The sequence below is a fragment of the Squalius cephalus genome (genome assembly GCF_949319135.1).
Source record: "Squalius cephalus genome assembly, chromosome: 13".
NCBI classification, from domain to species: Eukaryota; Metazoa; Chordata; class Actinopteri; order Cypriniformes; family Leuciscidae; genus Squalius; species Squalius cephalus.
Genome location: NC_137134.1, coordinates 9078851 through 9102666, shown reverse-complemented (window position 1 = coordinate 9102666; position 23816 = coordinate 9078851). Strand labels below are relative to the sequence as shown.

Genomic DNA, 23816 nt, shown 5'->3' with positions numbered 1-23816 from the left:
GACATTTATAATGTTAGAAAATATTCTATTTTAAATAAATGCTGTTCTTTTGAACTTTCTATTATTTTTTTATTTTTTTTATAATTTAGAAAATTTGTACACAACTGTTTTCAACATTGATAATAATAATTGTTTCTTGAGCACCAAATCATAATATTAGAATGATTTCTGAAGGATCATGTGACACTGAAGACTGGAGTAAGGATACTGAAAATTCAGCTTTGATCACAGGAATAAATTACAGTTTAAAATATATTAAAATAGAAAACAGTCATTTTAAATTGTCATAATATTTCACAATATTACTGTTGTTTTTTTATTTTATTGTTTTTTATCAAATAAATGCAGCCTTGGTGAGCAGAAGATACTTCTATAAAAAACATTAAAAATCTTACTGACCCCAAACTTTTGAACGGTATATATATATATATATATATATATATATATATATATATATATATATATATATATATATCACACACACACACACACATATATATATATATATATATATGTGTGTGTGTGTGTGTGTGTGTGTGTGTGTGTATATGTGTGTGTATATATATGTGTGTGTGTGTGTGTGTGTGTGTGTGTGTGTGTGTGTGTGTGTGTGTGTGTATATATATATATATATATATATATATATATATATATATATATATATATATATATATATATACAGTGCCCTCCACAATTATTGAACCCCCTGGTAAATATGATCAAAATTGGCTGTAAAAAATAAATCTGCATCGATTATCCTTGTGATCTTTCATTCAAAAAATGTGCAAAATTCTAACCTTTCATTGAAGTAAAAGAATTGAAAGTGGGGGGAAAATCACATTATGAAATAAATGTTTTTCTCCAAAACACGTTGGCCACAATTATTGAAACCCTTTCATTAAATACTTTTTGCAATCTCCTTTTGCCAAGATAACAGCTCTGAGTCTTCTCCTATAATGCCTGATGAGTTTGGAGAATAACTGACAAGAGATCAGAGACCATTCCTCCATTCAGAATCTCTCCAGATCCTTCAGATTCCCAGATCCATGTTGGTGCTTCTCCTCTTCAGTTCAGCCCACTCATCAGGTCAGGGGACTGAGACGGTCATGGCAGAAGCTTCATTTTGTGCTCCACAACAAATTTTTGTTTTGATTTTGATGTTTGTTTTGGATCGTTGTCCTGATGGAAGATCCAACCACGGCCCATTATAAGATTTCTAGCAGAAGGCGTCAGGTTTTGATTTTTTATCTGTTGATATTTGATAGAATCCATGATGCCATGTATCTGAACAAGAAGTCCAGGACCTCCAGCAGAAAAATATGCCCACAACATTAAAGATCCAATGGTATATTAAATTGTACACATGGGGTACTTTTTATCCTTGTGTTCACCAAACCCATCTAGTGTGTTTGCTGCCAAAAAGCTCTGTTTTAGTCTCATCTGACCACAGAACCCTGTGCCGTTTGAAGTTCCAGTCGTGTCTGACAATTAAATTTGCTGGAATTTGTTTTTGGATGAGCGAGGAGGTTTTTTTTTAAACCCTCCCAAACAACATGTGGGGATGTAGGGGTTGTTTGATAATTTTTTTTTTAGGCTTTCTGACCCTAAGACTCAACTAATCTCTGCAATTCTCCATCTGTGATCCTTGGAGAGTCTTTGGCCACTCAAACTATCCTCCTCACCGTGCATTAAGACAGTATAGACACACGTCCTTTTCCTGGCAGATTCATAACATCTTTAGTTGGTTATAACTTCTTAATTATTGCCCTGATGGTCAAAATGGGGATTTTCAATTCTTTAGCTATTGTCTTACAGCCACTTTCTAGTTTGTGATGCTCAACAATCTTTTGCTACGCATCAGAACTATATTCTGTGGTTTTACTCATTGTGATGGATGATTTAGGGGATTTGGCCTTTGTGTTTCCTCATATTTAAACTCCTGTGAAACACGAAGTCATAGCTGGACAGTTTCATGTTCCTAGTCACCCTGGTGTGCTAAAAAAGGTAAATATTAATGGGAATATACTTCAGAGATATTTTACTCGTAAAAAATTCTAGGGGTTTCAATAATTGTGGCCAACATGTTTTGGAGAAAAACATTTATTTCATAATGTGATTTTCCCCCCACTTTCAATTCTTTTACTTCAATGAAAGGTTAGATTTTTGCACATTTTTTGAATGAAAGATCACAAGGATAATCGATGCAGATTTATTTTTTACAGCCAATTTTGATCATATTTACCAGGGGGTTCAATAATTGTGGAGGGCACTGTATATATATATTAGTGGTGGGCATAGATTTTTTTTTTTTATCTAGATTAATCTCACTGTAATCTTGGAATTAATCTAGATTAATCTAGCAGTATTTAAGGTATGGACACACACACGCTGGGCAGACAGAACAGCTGGATTTTGTCGTTCGCTTGTACGTACGTGGCTCTGAATTGTCAAAAAAAAAAAAAAAACTCTCAAAATACTGGCTGTGGATGCGAAAAACGCAGAAAATCGAACCCGATCCGAATTTTTTTATTACGGACGAAAGTTTCGTAGACAGTGTGCAAGCGTGATTGACATAACGTGAGGTCGAATTTTTTTTTTTTACGTGCGAAAATTTCGGATGCGAATTTCGGACTCAGTGTGCAATGGCCTTATTGTTAAATAACAATTTAACAGTGATAATAATGTAGCTATCATTAGCCTAAAGTTTAGCTAAAACTTCAGCCTGTTGGGTTGGGAAATAGCCAATTGCCAAATAAATCTGAATTTTTGGGCTAAACGGCGATGTATGGTATAATCTGAGTATTTAATTATTATTTTTCTATTTGAATAAAAAAAAAAACTGTATTTAATTTTTTTTTTTTTTATATTTAATATCTTGATCAATATTGTCCTACAAACAATGTTCATATTGAAGGTTATAAAAACAAACATAATGTAACCTTGCTGTCTATCTGCAGTCTATCTAAAAAAGGGGTCAAATCACATTACATCAGGGTTGCCAACTCTCGCGCATCTGGCGTGACTCTCACGCTTTCAGCATCAATCTTACGCTCTCACGTACACGCAAGAAATGTCACGCCAAAATCCACGTTTCTCCCCTCTCAATCCGTTAATTTTCTGTTGATGACTATACTAGACCACAGCGTATTAATGACAGGAGAGGAGTTTAAGGCACACAGCTGTAACATCTGCCTATAACGTTCTCACTGCAGTCTTCTCTGATCGTTGATTCGCTGAAACCTGATACGTCAGTTGCGTGTGAAAAGTTCAGAGAGAGTTCGGAGCATTGGTTCGGAGTCGGAGCCATGGGCGAGGCTAGCCCCTTTTTAGGGGTGCTTCAGCACCCCTAAAAAGGAGCTCAGCACCCCTAAAACTTGGAGTAAGAAATGTTGTTATTCTAAAAATATATATATCCATTTGCCTGACAGGGCTGATGACTCATGGTATACTGCCAGACACCATGTTGACCGTCACATTAGTGCCCGTCATTAAGGACAAGGCAGGGAAAATAGGGAGTTTGGACAACTATAGACCCATTGCTATAGCTAGCATTCTTTCAAAGGTGTTAGAAAAGATGTTACTAGATAGACTGAGTGGGTTCATTTATACCACGGAAAATCAATTTGGCTTTAAGTCTCAACACAGTACTGATCTATGTATCTATGCATTGAAAGAAGCTGTTGAATCCTATAGAAGGCAGGGCTCTACAATGTTTATTGGGTTTATTGATGCGTCCAAGGCATTTGACAGAGTAAATCATCATAAGCTTTTTACTAAACTTATGCTTAGGGGTGTGCCGGGATGCATCATACGTATACTGGCTTACTGGTATGCGAAACAAAGCATGCAGGTTAAATGGGGAAATAGCCTATCGACACCATTTAGTGTAAGCAATGGAGTACGGCAGGGGGGGCTTCTGTCTCCTGCCTTGTTTAACTTATACATGGACAACCTCTCAAAGCAGTTGGGGATATGTAAGACGGGTTGTGTAATAGGAAACACTCTGTTAAACCACCTGATGTACGCAGATGATCTAGTTGTCATGTCCCCCAGTACTGTTGGGTTCCAGCAGTTGTTGGATATATGCTCCAAGTATGGGGGTGAGTTTGATGTACAGTACAATGCAAAGAAGAGTGTTGTGTTGGTTTGTAGGACTAAGGAAGATCAGAAGCTGCACTTCCCTATGTTTTACTTGTCAGGGCAATGTATCTGTGTGTCTAACTGTACAAAATATCTTGGGCATATCATTACTGACAAGATGGAAGATGATGCTGACATGTATAGGCAAAGACGAATGTTGTATGTCCAAGCGAACATGTTAGTCAGGAAATTGCATTACTGCTCTGATGATGTGAAAGTGCACTTGTTTCGTGCTTACTGTACCCCTATGTATGCAGCCCCATTATGGGTCAACTACAAAAAGGAGACCATGCGCAAACTGCAGGTAGCATATAATGATTGTCTGAGGATACTGCTGAAGAAGCCCAGGAGCAGCAGTGCAAGTAAGCTTTTTTGTGACTTGAGGCTAAGCTGTTTACAGGCCCTCTTGAGGAACCTAATGTTTAAGTTTATGTGTCGACTTGATGAGTCACAAAACTATATTATGGTAAGGCTCACAAGTCCCAGGTGTAGCTCGGTCCGATATCAATCACATCTATGGAAGCATTGGTATGAGTGCCTTTTAAGACTTTTGTGAAAAAGGGTGTATTGTATGTTTATGTAATTGTTTTTTTTTTTTTTTTTTTGTGTGTGTGTGTATGGTGTATGTCCTGCTGTTGGGCCTAGAGCCTGTAATAAAGTTTATAAAGTTTATATATATTGTCTTTGACAAGGTTAAATAATGTTCTTCATCTTCAGTCGGCAGCAGCGCCAAGCAGAGCGCAGGTCAGAAACAGAGGCGCGCGCGTGTTTGTGTGTGTGTTTGTTCATCTGAGCCTCATTGGTCTTTCACTTCTCGTCAGTGTCAGAATATTTGAGATGACCAATCAAATCAAAGTAGGCGGGCTTTATGTTCACAGAAGTTGCTGAGCGCGAATTTTACATGGAATTTTAGCAGCACGACTGACGCTTCAGTTTACGGTCAAGTGCGAGTTAAGAAGATGTAAGTAGCTAAACTAAACATTTTATATTTGACAGTTTTTTTAGGTCATAAATGTTAAACGAATGACAAAAATAATTAGAAAACTAATAAACTTTTGTCTAATTTCGCCATTTTGAGCTAAAAATAGGCCTATAACGTGTGATTATGTCATTGTGAGGGGACAAGAAACATTAACAAAGCCGTTTTCATCATAGGCACAAGATTAATAATGAATGTGTACATGTTGAGAATTAATATAATACAATTTGTAGCCTTCAGTAAATTAAAAAAGTTCAGCTTTAGGAGGGGAGACAGGGCAAGATCAGGAGACTGAGAGAAAAAGACAGAGTAGGTAATGGAGATGAGGAGAGAGCAGGTTTTAAATCTATTTCTTATCCTTTTTTGGCCTTCAAACGTCTTGAAATGCACATATCAGAGAAATAAAAATGTTTAACCCCATAACAACCTCAAATTTATGACCTCTTTGATTATAAAGCCCTGTCTACGGCCATGTATTAGGCCTAGATCAATAATGAATGTGTACATATTGTGAATGAATTTAATAAACTTAGTTACCTAGCTTTCCTGGTAGCTTTGTCTGAGAAAATGATTCATAAATCAGATTCATAAATCAACCTATCAGTTGACCCTATGTTTACTTTCTTCACTGACAGACAAAAATGAAAAGCCTATATCAGTCAAAGCTCAGCTTTAGGAGGGGAAAAGACAGAGCAAGATAAAAACAAAGAGAAGAGTGTGATGCTGATGAAGTGTGGAAAATAAACAGCTACCCGCACATGGTTTTAAAGCTGTTGTTATCCAATTTTTTTGGCCTTCAAAACATCTTAAAATGCACATATGTAGATCAGAGAAATCAAAATTTTCTCGGGGGAGCATGCCCCCGAACCCCCCTAAATACCTCGCATTTGGTACCTAAGTGATTATAAAACCCTGCCATATGCATGTTACTGGATGAATGAATGAAACTAGTTAATAATGCACATTAGACCATAAACTAACTTTTTTTTTTTTTTTTAAATCATACCCTCATTGGGGGCTGAGCCCCCCTAAAATGAAAATCCTAGAATCGCCCCTGGTCGGAGCTATTTATATACTGTCTATGGTCGGAGCCCACTGATGCGTTTGAAAGTTTGGATAATAATCAAGGTAAGCAGATAATAAAATGGTGTGCCTTGTCACTGCAGACGTAGCCTTGACTAATTAGTTTGTGTGCCGACTCAAGAGTAGGCTACAGACTTCAACTATAGTTGCAAACGTTGTCTGACGTGCGTTATGTGGGCTAGCTATTTGCTCAATAAAAATAGGCTCATGGTACAAATTACGTTTTGTCAAATCGGGCAAGTAAGTGGCATTTTAAAATTCCCCAAATTATGAAAGGTTGCCCAGATTGTGTTGAGTCGGCCACAGTCAAATGCGGATGCTGAGCGAACCTTTTCAGTTATTGGCCTAAACAAGACTGACACCAGGGACTGTCACTTGATGGCACCCTGTGAGTGATGGGAAGTTCGGATCATTTTTGTCATGATCCTGGTATCCTTCTCTTACACTCTTCCTCCCTCTTCTGGTCACACTCATTATTACATCCTTCCACGCACACACATCCTCATTCATTATCTCATTCATCCTCAGCTGTTTCTCATCACCTCATCTCTTCACTCTCTCTCCCCACCTGTTTCCCACCTTCTCTGATTAGACTCTCTAGGCTTTCCCTTCTTTTGATCTTTGTCAGATTATTGCCGAATGTTACGTACCTGTTTTGCCTGTTATTCCAGCCCCTGTCTTGTCGTGTCCTGTCTGGTGCGTGTTCTTGACTGACTGCATTATTACCTCGCCTCTGCTTTATCCAACCTCCAGCTACGTGAGTGGTCCACGGTTTGGCGTTCCCGTGCTCTCTACGGACAGCCTCTCTCTCTCTACCTCCGGGATTTCCCATTGCCAGTCCTGACCGAGTATTTCTGTTGCATTATTGCTGAGAGACTTTCTGTTCCCTTTGGCTGAGATTATCTTCTGTTGGATTTAATACTGAGAGACTTTCTGTTGGATTTACATGCTTGCGGCCACCTGTGTTATTTTGCCTGAACTGTTTTTCAATTATTAAATATTGTCAATTCGCCTTCTGCTTTTGGGTCCTTTCTCCTTGCACGTGACAATTTTACTGACTCGCTTGTTTGATCTCGTTCATTAAAATGAACGAATCTTTTTCGAGTCATTTCGTTCATTTAAGGGGCTTTAAATGTTACTTTTAACAGCCAAATTCCACGAACACATCCACCTACGCAGTCTTTATCATATTCTAAATTAAGAAATCATTATAATGCAGTCAAAAATCATTTACAGGTAACATAAATACTTACTTTACCTTCCAAGTCTTTCGTTCATTTGTCACGTGACAGACGCAATGAACGTTCATGAACGGATCGAACCCTGCTTCAGATACGAGCCTCCTGCAGAGGTGGTGAAGCAGTATGGCAAGCCGTTTTACCAGCATTACTCGTCGTAATTGCATTTTTACTAGTAAGAATTCAATTAGAGAGCTCTACAATTCAATTCTTAGTAGCAATTACAATTAGAGAGCTCTCTAATTCAATTACTACTAGTAAGAATTACAATTACAGAGCTCTCTAATTCAATTATTACTAGTAAGAATTACAATTACAGAGCTCTCTAATTCAATTCTTACTAGTAACAATTCCAATAGACAGCTCTACAAATAAATGTTTACTAGTCATATGTCTCCATTGACTTCCATTCATTTTTAATTATGGAGCTCTACAATTGAATTGTTACTAATAAGAATTACAATTAGAGAGCTCTACAATTGAATTGTTACTAGTAAGAATGCAATTACAGAGCTCTCTAATTTAATTTTTACTTGTAAAAATATGAATTAAAGATATGTATAATTGCAGAGCTCTGTAATTGAATTAAAGAGCTCTGCAATTACATTCTTACTAGTAACAACTGAATTAGAGAGCTCTCTAATTGTAATTCTTACTAGTAACAATTCAATTGTACAGCTCCGTAATTAAAAATGAATGGAAGTCAATGGAGACATATAACTTCTAAAAATTAATTTGTAGAGCTCTCTAATTGGAATTGTTACTAGTAAGAACTGAATTAGAGAGCTCTGTATTTGTAATTCTTACTAGTAATAATTGAATTAGAGAGCTCTGTAATTGAATTCTTACTAGTAAAAATGCAATTACGACGAGTAGTGCTGGGTACAATTTAAGCTAAAACGGCTTGCCATAACAACAGGCCTAATGTGTGAAACTTGTGTTGTGTATGGCAAGCGGTTTTAGCTTAAATTGTACCCAGCGTTACTCGTCGTAATTGCATTTTTACTAGTAAGAATTCAATTAGAGAGCGCTACAATTCAATTCTTACTAGTAGCAATTACAATTAGAGAGCTCTCTTATTCAATTATTACTAGTAAAAATTATTAGAGAGCCCTCTAATTCAATTATTACTAGCAAGAATTACAATTACAAAGCTCTCTAATACAATTATTACTAGTAACAATTACAATTAGAGAGCTCTCTAATTCAGTTGTTACTAAGAATGCAATTGCAGAGCTCTTTAGTTCAATTACAGAGCTCTGCAATTATACATATCTTTAATTCGTTTTTTACTACTAAAAATTCAATTAGAGAGCTCTGTAATTGTAATTGTTACTAGTAATAATTGAACTGTAGAGCTCTCTAATTCTAATTGTTATTGTTACTAGTAACAATTAAATTGTAGAGCTCCATAATTAAAAATGAATGGAAGTCAATGGAGACACACTGTAAACCCTAACGCTCAAAATAATTAATTGGTTTGAGTAGGACAAACTTAAATTAAACGAATTAGTTCAGTCAAATTAACTTTTATGAGTATTTAGCACTTTCTTTTTCTTTCAAGTTCACATAACTATATTTTAAGTAAACTGAACTGTTTCATTGTTTTGAGTTTTATGAAATTATTTATTTTAATTTAGACAAACTTAAGTTTAACTGAAATGGCTGGGATGTCTATTTCCCAGCATGCTTTGCCGATGGCACTCGAAAGGGAGAGTAAATGCTAAAATTAAGTGTAATATAATGTTTGTTTGTTTTTTTTTTGTTTGTTTTTTTTGTGTAAGATTAATGTTAAGTGTGAGATTTAGTAGTGATTAATGTTTTGTTATGCTAATTTAGAAGAATTTCTGTTAATGTTGGCTTTAGGATAGTTACCGTCATGGTGACAAGTGGTGCATGCAGCTTGATTTGAGAGCAAATAATCTCTTTATATTGTTGTGCACATACAGCAAGTGCTTCTGTATAACATACTATTGCTAATATGTTAGCAAATTAGTATGTTAGCAGATTAGCTTTTTAAAGCTAACTAAGTTTGTACTAATAAAAGTGTTTACATTGAGATTATTGTATTTTTTTACAAGTTAATTGTATGAATTAATGTACTCATACATTTTAATTGTTCTTAACTTGAAATGTTTAAGTACAAAATAAAAATCTGCTAGTTCTGCTTAAACTTTGAATTTCAGAATTAAAAAAATTTGAGGCAATTGATTGCCTTAAATGTTTTGAGTTCTGCCAACTTATTCGGGTTTACAGTGTACTTCATAGATTTAAGTTATATTAACTGAATGGACTTAGTACTATTAACTTTATTTACCCAAGTTATCTTAACAATAAGTTATTGAGTTACTTGGACACAAATCAAATATTTTTTATGCTTAAATTGTTTGAGTTAATAAACTTAAATGATTTAAGGCAATCGGTTTCCTCAAACGGTTTGAGTTGAACTAACTCATCAGGTTTTACAGTGCATATGACTAGTAAAAATTCATTTGTAGAGCTCTCTAATTGGAATTGTTACTAGTAAGAATTGAATTAGAGCTCTGTAAATGTTATTCTTACTAGTAATAATTGAATTAGAGAGCTCTCTAATTGTAATTTTTACTAGTAATAATTGAATAAGAGAGCTCTCTAATTGTAATTGCTACTAGTAAGAATTGAATTGTAGAGCTCTCAGATTTAATTCTTACTAGTAAAAATGCAATTACGACGAGTAAGCTGGGTACAATTTAAGCTAAAACGGCTTGCCATAGTAGTGGTTTTCTGGGGAGGTGGAGTAACTATGTGTCCCTTTTGTTTTGAGATTTCTTATTGTTTTGATGTTGTTGTTTTACATGTTTGTTATTTAATCACCTCTAGCTTAATTTTTTCAATCAATAAATTAATTGTACATTTTGAAAACACGTTTCCATTCTATTACTTTTTTTTTCTTTTTTTTCCCATAAATCAGGGTTTATACTAAGTAAACAAGGACTGACATTTTTAAAATTAGGGTTAGGGTTGCCAAAAAATTTCTCCACGCGTGCACTGAAGTTTTACAGAGTCTCAGTCCAGCCAAAGTCCCAAAGTTGGCAACCCTGATAACTATGCCAAACCTATGGGCGGTAGTGTAGGGAGAAGGATAAAGCCATGCAAACCAATCAGAATGCTCAGAATCGACAACAACGAATAACACAAGCATCTTCCTGTTCCTAAACTTAGGCCCCATTTACACTGCATGGTTCAAGTGACCCAATTCCGATTTTTTTCCTCTCATGTGGCACAGATCGGATATGACCGGTGAACGTGTAAGCAGGAAAAAAAACGCATGGATTCCGAGTTTCTCAGATCGGATTCAGGCCTCACGTGCATTTGCGTGTGCCATGTAAGCAGACAAATCGGATATTCCCCAGTAAATGCGAGTCGTACGTCATTAAAAAAGTGACGTCAACTCAGGTGGACACCACCAACTGAGATCACATGACTTATCATAGGCGCTATGGAGGACGAAGGCTACACACAGTGGAGTAATGCGGAGGTTTTATGTCTTTTGAGTCTTTGGGGCGAAGAGACAGTGCAGGCAAAAATGCAGGGTTGTTACCGAAATAAATCCGTGTTTGAAGACATTTCACGAGATATGGGGAGGCACGGTTTTAAGCGCTCGTGGCTACAGTGCCAACGTAAGATAAAAAGCATGTCATTTTAGTGTGTTAGCAACTGGAAAAAAACTGTTATTAATCTAATCTCAACAGTTTGCCAGTCATGTGACTCAGAACGTCTACATTTGGTAGTTTCGGCAGCGTATAGTGTAAATGCAAAAATCGGATACGGGTCACTTTTAAAAGATGATGTAAGCGGGTCGTCAAAAAAATCGGATATAGTCAGCAAATCAGATTTTGGCATCAAGACCTGCAGTGTAAATGCAGCCGTAGGGCGCTCACATGACGTTAAGCATTTTCTGGCACATAATCTGACGTTTGAGAACCTAAAACCCCGTTTCTCCCAGTTGACACGGCAACACATAACCGGCGTTATCAGAAATCTCCGCTTTGGCCGGAGTTTTTAGAAATAATCGTTTTCTGTGATAAAAACAGGGTTTTGTGTAAATGAGAGGCCAAACCGCAGGGAAATATCTGCGTCTTCCCTTCGTGTTAACGGGGCCTAAAATGTGCAGTTTTATCACACAGCACAATGCCACAGATGTCGCAAGTTTTGAGGGAGCGTGCAATTGGCATGCTGACTGCAGGAATGTCCACCAGGGTGTATATCAATACCAATACATCAAGTGTATTGTTATTTATTATAATATTTATAATAATTATTATTATTATTTACATTTATCAGAGAGGGGCACAATACATTTTGAGACAAAGGGGGCAACCATACTGTAAGAGGTCATAATGTAAAAGCCCAATGATTAAGCCTAAAGTCCGGTAGTGCAAGTCCACCAGCATCCTTGCAATGCTGCAGTGTTGAATACTTTATACGGGGAGACTTTGTCAGGGCTGGACTGGAAAAATAGAGTCGGATTCAGATGCGAGTGAAAACAAGTTTAATGAATAATTAATGAGAGACAGGGTCCAAAGTCCGATGAGTGACCGCGCAGTGGTACAGGGTAGCGCAGGGACGCAATGGGCAACAGTCCTCCGTAAGACTCCTTTGGGATGAACAGGGATCCAGGAACAGAATATTCACAGGAAACACGAAAACAGGAACCCAGGGACACGAACAGGAACAGGACTAACTCACAACAAAACACTTTTTTGAAAAAAACCCAATTTCACCATTTGTGAAAAGTGTTTTTGATGTGTGACTTTTTCCTCCGATTGTGATCACAGAAAAGAATGGAGCACAAATCCTCGAATCAAAAGCTGTGGTTGACTACCGACAAGTAAATGGTCGACCTGAAAAAAACAGACATTGTGTCTTTAAATGGTTTTAAATCTGATTCTGGGATGTTGCAGGAAGGCAGACGGAGACGAGGATATATTTCCAACACAAAGGTTTAATGATAAATGATAGCAGAACAGGCAGCAACACACACTATACACAACGTAGATCGGACAAAGACTGACTGAACAGAGGGAACTAAAATGCAAACACTAAACGGTGACACTAAACGAGTAAAGTCTTTGGACAAAAAAAAAATTGAGTTGGAAAATTCAACATTTCGCTTAATTGATCTTAATTTGATGATTTAATGAATATTAAATGGCAGAACTGAAATCATCTGAATCAGCAGATTGTCTTGTTTAATTTGATATATAACATTTACTCAGAACATTCACCTGACTGTTTAAATCACCTATAAACAATTGACAGCTGTGAAATTAGATCTGTTGAAATTAGACTGTTACTGATTTATCAAGCAGCTCAAAGTATTATGGGTAAAATCCTCTCTACTGTCTATTCTGATGCATCAACACAGTTTCAATGATGATCCAGAACAAACATAAAACCCAGGATAAAGTGGTTGAGTGAATGTGGTCTGGACTGTGTGGATGAGGCTCATTGTGTCCGAGACGCTGTAGAAGGAGAGAGTTCCTGCACTGGGATCCACATACACTCCTATTCTTCTCTGATCCTCATACACTCCTATTCTTCTCTGATCCTCATACACTCCTATTCTTCTCTGATCCACATACACTCCTATTCTACGTCTGATGGATTTTACAGGGAGTTCAGTCTCCATCTTATTATGTCGGAAAGAGTAACTGGAGGAAGAGCAGTACAAACTCCAGGACTGACCATTATATCCAAATAAACACTCATAACCCTCTCCCTTCCTGCTGATGCTCTTATATGACACTGATATATACACACCATTATTCCCACTCCACTCAATCTCCCAGTAACAGCGTCCACTCACACTCTCTCTACACAACACCTGAGGCCAATAATCAAATCTGTCGGGATGATCAGGATACGGCTGGACTGTGTCAGTGTTACTAATCACACTGTTCCTCTCAGACAGACTGAGATGTTTATACACTGTGTTCAGATCCAGAGTGAGCTGATGGGAATCTGATGGAGAGAAAACACATCAGAATCAGGAATTATGAATCTGTCTGATCTTTTAATGTAGCTGAACTCTTCATAACTTAATATTCAGTGTGTCAGCAGTGTCTCAGTACAGCTGATAATCTTTTAAAGGATCAATTATTAAACTCATAAATCATGATTTATTTCTCCTTCTACAGGAAGAACATGAACACACTCACTGAGTTTGTCTGCTAGTTTTCTTGACTTACATTGTAGGAAGTCGTTCCTGGTTTTGGGATTAATGTCGGTGAATGTGACTGTGGAAATAAACAGACATGAACAGTGTGAAGAGAAATGATACGATAAAATTAATCCATTTCCACACATTTCTAATTTGATGTTCTACATGACATTAGATGATGTTGGACTCATTTCTGAGAGCAGATGAATCTCCAGGGGCCTCAATGGCATCTACGCTAATGTTAGTTTTTCTGTTTATTCCGGGGTTTACTGTAATCAGCCGGATCCGGGCCATATCCAGATCAGATGGAGGACCTGCGCCTAGACATGACCACAACGCATCCCTGAAGTGTCAGCAGAGATTGTGTCAACTAGACTCTCCCCTGTGAAGGCCTCATCAACACGACAGCCATCGGCACTGATCCTCAACACACCCGTATCCTCAACATACCGGCGTGATGACTCCGATCTTCTAGCAGAACTGGATAATATGCAGAATTTTCGGATTCAATCTTACTTCTGACCTATAATGCTGCCTGAATTATAATTATACACTGTTCATTCATTGGCCAGAGGAGAACTGGCCCCCGACTGAGCCTGGTTTCTCCTAAGGTTTTTTCTCCATTCTGTCACCTGATGGAGTTTTGGTTCCTTGCCACTGTCGCCTTTGTCAACTTTGGCTTTTGGCTTGCTTAGTTGGGGACATTTAATTTAACATTAAACAATATTATTGATCTCCCTGCATTGACACCATTATATGAGAACTCACCTGAGTTGGACGATGACATCACTGTTTTCTCCAGATCGGCTGTATAGATAAATTAAGTATATTAATAACTTTTTTTTACAACAAAAATAAACTATCACTGAACCTACTTAAGCTGGACTGTGACTGTTTTCATTTAGAAACAAACTTTGTTGCATTATTGTCCTGTTATCTCTGTAAAGCTAATGAAAGCTAATTGAAACAATCTGTATTGTAAAAAGCGCTATATAAATAAAGGTGACTCGACTTGACACATATATTGGATTTAATCCTAAATTCCATGGATGCCCAAGGACTTTACCTCTGTCAGAGATCTTTTTTAGCTCTTCTTTGCAGAAATCCTCCAGTTTGACTTTCAGCTGACGGACAGATTCTCTCACTCCATCAAAAGAAGAGAGAGAACTGAAGAAAACGTCATTTACATCTGTAGATTCAGGAGGTGCTGAGAGAGACTGGAAACTCTACAGAAAACAGAAATCAAAACTCATCAGCTCCACATTTCACTCAATAACCTGCACTACTATCAGATCTGTGCAGCTCTTGTTCACTTGAGTCAACAGTTACTCGCATCAATCCAGCACTTTCACACAATCAGATAATTTCTTATAATATTCATTAAGTGGCATTAAAGGCTTATTCACCCCAAAATGAAAATTCTTTAATTAATTACTCACCCTCATGTCGTTCCAAACCTGTAAGTCTTTCGTTTATCTTCAGAACACAAATTAAGTTATTTTTTATGAAATCTGAGAGCTTTCGGTTACATTGACAGGGTAAGGGAGAAAGGGAGTCTAGGTTGTCAATGGAGGGACAGAAAGCTCCAAGATTTCATCAAAAAGAAGAGTTCTTTAAAAGCTATACTCAAGTGCAGATGGAATGTAATGTTTTCGGAAACTCGTTATGGCATTTTATTTGCAATTCCGTTTTGTAGTTTAAATTTATATTAAATGCAATTAGCTGAACTTTATAGTGTTTTTGAGCCAATTAAGAAGGATTTATTTACATCTTTTGTAATCTCATAATTACTTTACTATTGTCTCTGCACGTGGTATTGAGGCACACGAAGATGAGGAATAATACTAGGAGATAGACTTTAATAGCAATATTCTGGAAACAGGGATAAACGTTAAACACACGTTAACGTTAACGAGAACCAACAAACACTAAGGGGCTGTTTACGCGACACCGTTTTCAATTAAAAACGGAACATATCATAATACAACTGAGTATGAATATTAATAAAAAGTAATAATAATAATAATAATAATGAAAACAATAATAAATGTTGAAATTTTCATCGTCTTCAACGCGCCTGTGCAAATACGGATTATTTTACTACAGTGCAGTCATTCTAAGGATGTTAATCCAATAATTTGACATTCACGAGCAAGGACCATGCCACAACCATGAATTTTGAAAATTATTTATTAAAGAGAGTTGGGGAAGAAATAGGGGAAGGATGAACTGGAAGGGGAAAAGGGGTGGTAGTCAGGTTGATCTGTTATTGAATAGAGTTGGGGTTGAATAAGGAAATGATAAAGTGGAAGGGGAAAACATTACATTAACATCATTTCAGTTAAATGTTGGCCGAATGATCTGGACCCCCCGATACAACCTGGAAGGGAAGAGAAGAGGGGATGATATGGATGGTTGAATGGATGAGAAAGGGTTGGGAAGAGAGGCTTCGCGAGAACGAGACAAACGGCACTGTAGGCGGTGGCCCATTTTGAGAAGTCAGGTGACTGGTTGAGGCATGGCCCCACTCCCGAACCTCAGTTAGTCAACTCATCTCAGGCCTGGAGACTCAGTGTGGGGGCATCATTTCAGTTAAATGTGAGCCGAGTGATTAGGACCCCCAAAGATTGGGAAGAGCTGAGGTAAGCTCGGCTTGACGGAGGTCGTTGAGATTGTTACGAATGTAAGAGCTTCTGAAAATCAACAGCCAAGGAGTCGGATCGTCTCGTCTGAGATATCTCGTCTGGCCACTGAGGTCGCTGCTCCTATGCGGAAGGAAAGTATTGAGTAGTGTTCTGGAGATATGCCAGTGGTACAGAGGATTGATAGAAGTGCTTGCTGAACCTTGTGGGTCTTGTGGCCAGTTTTTGGTTTTGGTAAGAAAGGGAGATGCTCTGAGAGTTGCTCTGGCAATAAGACTGGAGTGAACATATTTAGAATTAGGTTCGAATGGGCTGAGGAAGGAGTTTAAACAGAAGATGTAAATGGGGTAAGAAGCTCCCAATTGGTCTGTTTTGCTTCTACGAAGAGTGAATATGACTGTCTGGAAGAAAGAGAAATTACAGAGATGCAGGGACGGATGTAGAGATTGAAGGTGGATGAAAACAGGGGTACATTTTTGAATGTTGTAGGAAGCCAAAAAGGCAACCAGGAACATGGACTCTAGGTTCAGGCGATGGTGGGGTTTAAATAGCCTGAGCGTAGCGAGAGGATGCAGAGGCTAAGTAGGACGGAAACGAAAACGGCGGGACCGGTGTTGGATGAATGTCCGATTCTGGAGCCATAAGTCTGAATTTCTAGACCATACATGGCCCCCAAAAGGATGGTGGCTATGATTATTGAGTACATGTCGTAAGGTGCTGAGGAGAACACGCATGACTGCGAGTTGAGAGAACTGAACTTTGGGGCCATTCGGATGTAAATTGGCGCCCACCATAATAACCGCTGAAACCTCTAGAGTGTGCTGCGTCTGTGTATGATTTAGAGTCATCGGGATGAGTGATGTAGTCAATGTAGAAAATAATGAATGCCATTCCAAGATGAGAATTGTTGCCAGAGGTGTGTTTCAATTTACATGTGTCATTTAATGTGACTCTGTCATGGAGATAGGGGATGGCTGCTGCGTTCGACAGAAGGTTGGACAAGAAGGATTTCCCTTGAGGGATTATCCAAATGCCTTAATTGAGGTGGCCTGGAAGTGCTAGTAACTATAGTTGCAATCAAGATGTATAACCAGACACCAGCTTCTGACAGCGTTTCTGAGGAATCTTAGCCCATTCCTCATGAGCAATGGCCTCCAGTTCAGTAATATTCTTAGGTTTGTGTGCTTCAACCGCCTTCTACAAATTCCACCAGAGATTTTCTAAGGGGTTCAAGTCAGACGACTGTGATGGCCACTGTAGAATCTTCCAGGACTACTTCTGCAACCATGTCTTGGTGGAATTTGAGATATGTTTGGGATCATTGTCCTGTTGGAAGGTCCAATGACACCCAAGCTTCAGCTTCCTCACTGACGGCATGACGTTTTCTCTTTGGATTTCCTGATATACTTCAATGAATCCATCTTGTCTTCCACACGCAGCAGGTTTCCAGTGGTAGAGGATGCAAAGCAGCCACAGAGCATTACTGAGTCCCACCATGCTTAACAGTAGATAGAGTGTTCATTTCAGCATATGCTTCATTCTTCTTCCTCCAGACAAATCGCTGATCCATAGGGCCGAAAAGTTCCAGTTTTGTTTCATCGCTCCACAGAACAGAATCCCAAAACTTCTATGGCTCATTTATATGATTTTGAGCAAATTGGAGACGACTTTTCTTGTGCTTTTGGGTCAGTAGTGGTGCACGTCTCGGAGTTCTGGCATGCGATTAGTACTTGCCTTGCCTTCCAGCTGAAACCTCAGTACCAATTACCTGCTAAAATTTTCTAGCTGCAAATTTTCTATTTTTTGTAGCTGCAGAGATTGGAGAACGTGATGGGTAGCTGAAGCTTGCAGAGTAGATGGTGCAGCTGTAGCTAACTATATACTTTGTTGCTATATGGCATGATGTAGGATATTGGGGAAGGGAGCGGTAGGGGTGGAGAAGGGAGTGAGGGGTAAAAGGATAGACCAGTTAAATAGAAATGGAGGTTGAAGGAGTCCAGATTGGCCCAAGTGAAGTAGAATTCCTTGGAGCACTGGATGAGGTATCTGGACTGAAGAGATAAGCGCGGCCACACTACACTTCTCTTTCCATTGATTTCCTGGATGGATGGAACTAATGGTTCGATTTCTATATGTCATAATCGTTTATTAACAAACATGCATTCATTACTTCGATAAGCTCATTGTTTCTGCCTTAAATTATTACATTGTTTAAAATAATAAATTTTTAGCTAACTTGTGTGATTTTTTTTATATGTACATCTCAGAATACATAACTTATACAGTACATAACCTCTGATAACAGATCACTCTAAATTGTAAATGTAGATGCATACATTTTTCTGTAAAGCTGCTTTGAAACAATATGTATTGTGAAAAGCGTTATACAAATAAATGTAAATTGAATTGAATGGATGGAGAAATGGATGAAAGGATCAATGGATGATGGATGGGTGAAGGGATGGATGAATGGAGGTATGGATAGAGGGATGGATGGAGGGACGGATGGAGAGAGGGATGAATGGAAGAATGGATGGATGAATGGGTGGATGAATGGATGGATGGAGGGATGAGGATAGATGGGTGGATATATAAATAGATTGAGAAATACTGGAGTAAACTTATAAATGTATTGCTGTGAATTGAAGGAGATGTAGAGGAATGGATGTTGGGATGAAAGGATGTATGTGGTTGGCGTTTCTGAGCAAATTGTGAGCACAGAGAAGAAAAGAATGATGAATTCTTAGAGAAGACGAGATGGAGTGAATGCCGGTGGAAATACAGCTTGGATGCCGCTAGGTGGAGCTAGAGCTGCAGTCTGAGGCTGTTGTGGAGGAGAATGTTTGTGACGTCACGGGTGATGGAGAGTGGCACGTGTAAGACTTGAGAAATTAGAAAATGCAGGGCAGTCTGGTTGAGGAACGACCACTCCCAGAGAAGACAAAGGACCTTTCTGGAAATTAACATTTGAACTCTCTCTTGTAAAGTAAACCAAAAGGTAATTAAGTTTTAAAGAGTTTTGAGATAACATTGCTTACAGTGGAGGGTGTGTATTCCAGGAAAATGTCTGCTCTCAAAAGGTGTAAACTTTGAATGCAAATTACCATTGTTAGCAAATGTCTCCATGAGAAAGAAGTTTCTGTCTCGGTCTGTGTATTTAAAGAAAGCGCACAAGAGGCTCAGTGCGATTTGTAATGAGATCGGCCCATAATGCATTATGTATTTCCTGAGTCAGGTACATCTTTTACCCTTCATCTCTGAGCATTTGATGTTTTGTATTGATTGTCTTTGAATTGATTATGTAATTAGCATCATACATTTACCTGACTAATAATAAATTGTTACATTTCTATTTATTCTGACTTACTCTGAAATTATTAACTCTAATAGATTACATTATCAATTGTTTTCGCAAATCTGCGTCAGATTAGTGATGAGCTAGTTTCCAGTTTTGAGTGGAGCATACACTGTAAAAGTGAACAGTTGGATCAACTTAAAAAAAATTACTTCAATTGGTAACACCTAAAGAAATTAAGTTTTCTCAACTTAAATTATCACGTTTTTCATGATAAAACGTGATAATTTAAGTTGAGAAAACTTTATTTCTTTAGGTGTTACCAATTTAAGTAATTTTTTAAGTTGATCCAACTATTCACTTTTTACAGTGTAGGGCATATATATATGCCCTATGCTCCATATATATATATATATATATATATATATATATATATATATATATATATATATATATATATATGCCCTATGCTCCATAATCCTCAGTCAGGTTCTCATCTGATCATCTTCTTTTTAAAGAGATGACACATACAAAGCCCAGAAAAAAAAAAAAACTGACCTTTTTCTTTTAAATATACAGTGAGGAAAATAAGTATTTGAACACCCTGCTATTTTGCAAGTTCTCCCACTTGGAAATCATGGAGGGGTCTGAAATTGTCATCGTAGGTGCATGTCCACTGTGAGAGACATAATCTAAAAAAAAAAAATCCAGAAATCACAATATATGATTTTTTAACTATTTATTTGTATGATACAGCTGCAAATAAGTATTTGAACACCTGTCTATCAGCTAGAATTCTGACCCTCAAAGACCTGTTAGTCTGCCTTTAAAATGTCCACCTCCACTCCATTTATTATCCTAAATTAGATGCACCTGTTTGAGGTCGTTAGCTGCATAAAGACACCTGTCCACCCCATACAATCAGTAAGAATCCAACTACTAACATGGCCAAGACCAAAGAGCTGTCCAAAGACACTAGAGACAAAATTGTACACCTCCACAAGGCTGGAAAGGGCTACGGGGAAATTGCCAAGCAGCTTGGTGAAAAAAGGTCCACTGTTGGAGCAATCATTAGAAAATGGAAGAAGCTAAACATGACTATCAATCTCCCTCGGACTGGGGCTCCATGCAAGATCTCACCTCGTGGGGTCTCAATGATCCTAAGAAAGGTGAGAAATCAGCCCAGAACTACACGGGAGGAGCTGTACAATGACCTGAAAAGAGCTGGGACCACCGTTTCCAAGGTTACTGTTGGTAATACACTAAGACGTCATGGTTTGAAATCATGTATGGCACGGAAGGTTCCCCTGCTTAAACCAGCACATGTCAAGGCCTGTCTTAAGTTTGCCAATGACCATTTGGATGATCCAGAGGAGTCATGGGAGAAAGTCATGTGGTCAGATGAGACCAAAATAGAACTTTTTGGTCATAATTCCACTAAACGTGTTTGGAGGAAGAAGAATTATGAGTACCATCCCAAGAACACCATCCCTACTGTGAAGCATGGGGGTGGTAGCATCATGCTTTGGGGGTGTTTTTCTGCACATGGGACAGGGCGACTGCACTGTATTAAGGAGAGGATGACCGGGGCCATGTATTGCAAGATTTTGGGGAACAACCTCCTTCCCTCAGTTAGAGCATTGAAGATGGGTCGAGGCTGGGTCTTCCAACATGACAATGACCCGAAGCACACAGCCAGGATAACCAAGGAGTGGCTCTGTAAGAAGCATATCAAGGTTCTGGCGTGGCCTAGCCAGTCTCCAGACCTAAACCCAATAGAGAATCTTTGGAGGGAGCTCAAACTCTGTGTTTCTCAGCGACAGCCCAGAAACCTGACTGATCTAGAGAAGATCTGTGTGGAGGAGTGGGCCAAAATCCCTCCTGCAGTGTGTGCAAACCTGGTGAAAAACTACAGGAAACGTTTGACCTCTGTAATTGCAAACAAAGGCTACTGTACCAAATATTAACATTGATTTTCTCAGGTGTTCAAATACGTATTTGCAGCTGTATCATACAAATAAATAGTTAAAAAATCATACATTGTCATTTCTGGATTTTTTTTTTTAGATTATGTCTCTCACAGTGGACATGCACCTACGATGACAATTTCAGACCCCTCCATGATTTCTAAGTGGGAGAACTTGCAAAATAGCAGGGTGTTGAAATACTTATTTTCCTCACTGTATATATATATATATATATATATATATATATATATATATATATATATATATATATATATATATATATATATATATACAGTATATATATATTTAAAAGAAAAAGGTCAGTTTTTTTTTCTGGGCTTTGTATGTGTCGTCTCTTTAAAAAGAAGATGATCAGATGAGAACCTGACTGAGGATTATATGATACCATAACCACCTTGACTGAATCTGACTGAATTCCTTTAAACATCTGTCAACAGGTCAATCAGCTCTCATGAAATGTTTCCCTGTCACAGCAGGATCTTGCTCAAATCCACTATGACCCTGTTCTTCTAGATCTCTGTTACCTGGAGGAAATGGATGTGATGCTGTGTGTGTGAAAGCTGCTCCAGCTCAGCGTCTCTCCTCCTCAGATCATTGATCTCCTGCTCCAGTCGCTCCAGTCGTCCTTCAGCTCGACTCACTGCATCCTTTTCCTGATCTCTGATCCACTGCGTCGCCTCAGAGTGGCTTCTCTCTAAGGAGTGAATGAGCTCAGTAAAGATCCTCTCACTGTCCTCCACTGCTGTCTGTGCAGAGCGCTGTTAGGACACACATCACAATCACTCAGTGAGTTCAGTGGGATTGTAGGAGGACAGTCCTAACTGAGGCTTTATAAACTTCTCTTCTTCTCCAGACTCACCTTATGAGACACCACAGCCTCTCTCATCTGCTGAAGATCTTTCTCTCTCTGCTGGATTCTCTGACGGAGCTTTATCTGAGTCTCCTTCAGCTGAGTCTAAAGGTCAAAACAATAACAGGAAATGTCACATAAAACGAGAGATTATGAACAAATATGAAGCCAAAGTGTCAGCATTATTTCATTTACTTTTACTCGTAAGTGGCCTTTGATGCGATTAACATTATATTATCTGCAAGTCCCATTTTTAAAGATTTGAGATTTGAGGAACACTACAAGTGCACATTCAGTACAATTAAGCTGACTTATGTTTTTAAACCACTGAAGTTGTTTAGATTCTTTTTGTCTCCTTTTGAGGTTTAAACTGTGAATGTGTGACTAAAATAGATGAGACGTTCTTCAAAATATCATATTTTAAATTCCACAGAAGAAAGTAAGTCAAACCGTTTTAGATCGTTATGACGGTGAGTAAATGAAGACAGAATTTTCATTTTTGCTTGAACAATCACTTTAAGTTCATACCTGTTTCTCAGTCCTCTGTGCTGCTGCTGATACAGTTTTGTGTTTTTTATGTTCATAGTCCTTGCACAGTACACAAATGTATTGTTGATCAGTGATACAGTAAATTTCTAGCACTTTATCATGTTTACGGCAGATCATGTCCTTCAGTCGTCCAGTGGCATCAATCACTTTGTGTGGCTTACGAGAGTGATATTCCTCATGACGGTCAACTCCAGCTCCAGCGTAACAGTCAGCAGGAAGTTTAGTCTTCTCCAGTTTCTCCACCAGTTCAGCCAGAATGGTGTTTTTACCTAAAGTAGGTCTTGGACTGAAGGTCTGTCTGCACTGAGGGCAGCTGTAGACTCTCTTCTCATACTCCTGATCCCAGTGGCCTGTAATACAGATCTTACAGTAACTGTGTCCACAGTGGATGGTCACTGGATCCTTCAGGAGATCCAGACACACTGGACACATGAACTCATCCTGAGAAAATCTGGCCTCTGCCATTTTAGCGCATGAATGCAGAGAGACACAAACACATAAAGCTCAACAATACTTAAGTTTCTGTTTCCCTGAACTGAGTCGAAATAGTTTACTGCTTCTATGTTTGAGTGACGTGTGTAAAACAGGTGTGTCTGTAAAGCAGCTTCCTTATTACTGGTCAAGGAGAGGCACTTTCCAGGGCTGTGTTTAAGTCCACTTTTTTATGCCCCTCCCTTGTTAACTTTCCTCTGTCTTGTTTAAAATGATACATCATTGCTTACATTGCAGGAGTGCCCACTACTGGCAGAACCCTAGATGGGTTTAAATGTTACACGAAATAAAACATCAAAACAATAAAACTCAACATGCAACTAACATACAAAATACAAAATATACAATCAGCCAATAC

At 38.2% G+C, this 23816-nt stretch overlaps 1 protein-coding gene across 1 annotated transcript; it reads right to left on the bottom strand.

Annotated features, from left to right (window-relative positions):
* Positions 1 to 12838: 12838 nt before the first annotated feature.
* Positions 12839 to 23431, bottom strand: LOC307169579 (tripartite motif-containing protein 16-like protein; the record flags this gene model as incomplete). The annotated part of the gene is made up of 6 exons (XM_079890313.1): positions 12839 to 13443; positions 13671 to 13718; positions 14709 to 14868; positions 22092 to 22325; positions 22427 to 22522; positions 22946 to 23431. The coding sequence occupies 6 exons, from the start codon at positions 23429 to 23431 to the stop codon at positions 12839 to 12841; spliced, it is 1629 nt and encodes a 542-aa protein (XP_079746439.1).
* Between the last annotated feature and the right edge of the window lie 385 nt (positions 23432 to 23816).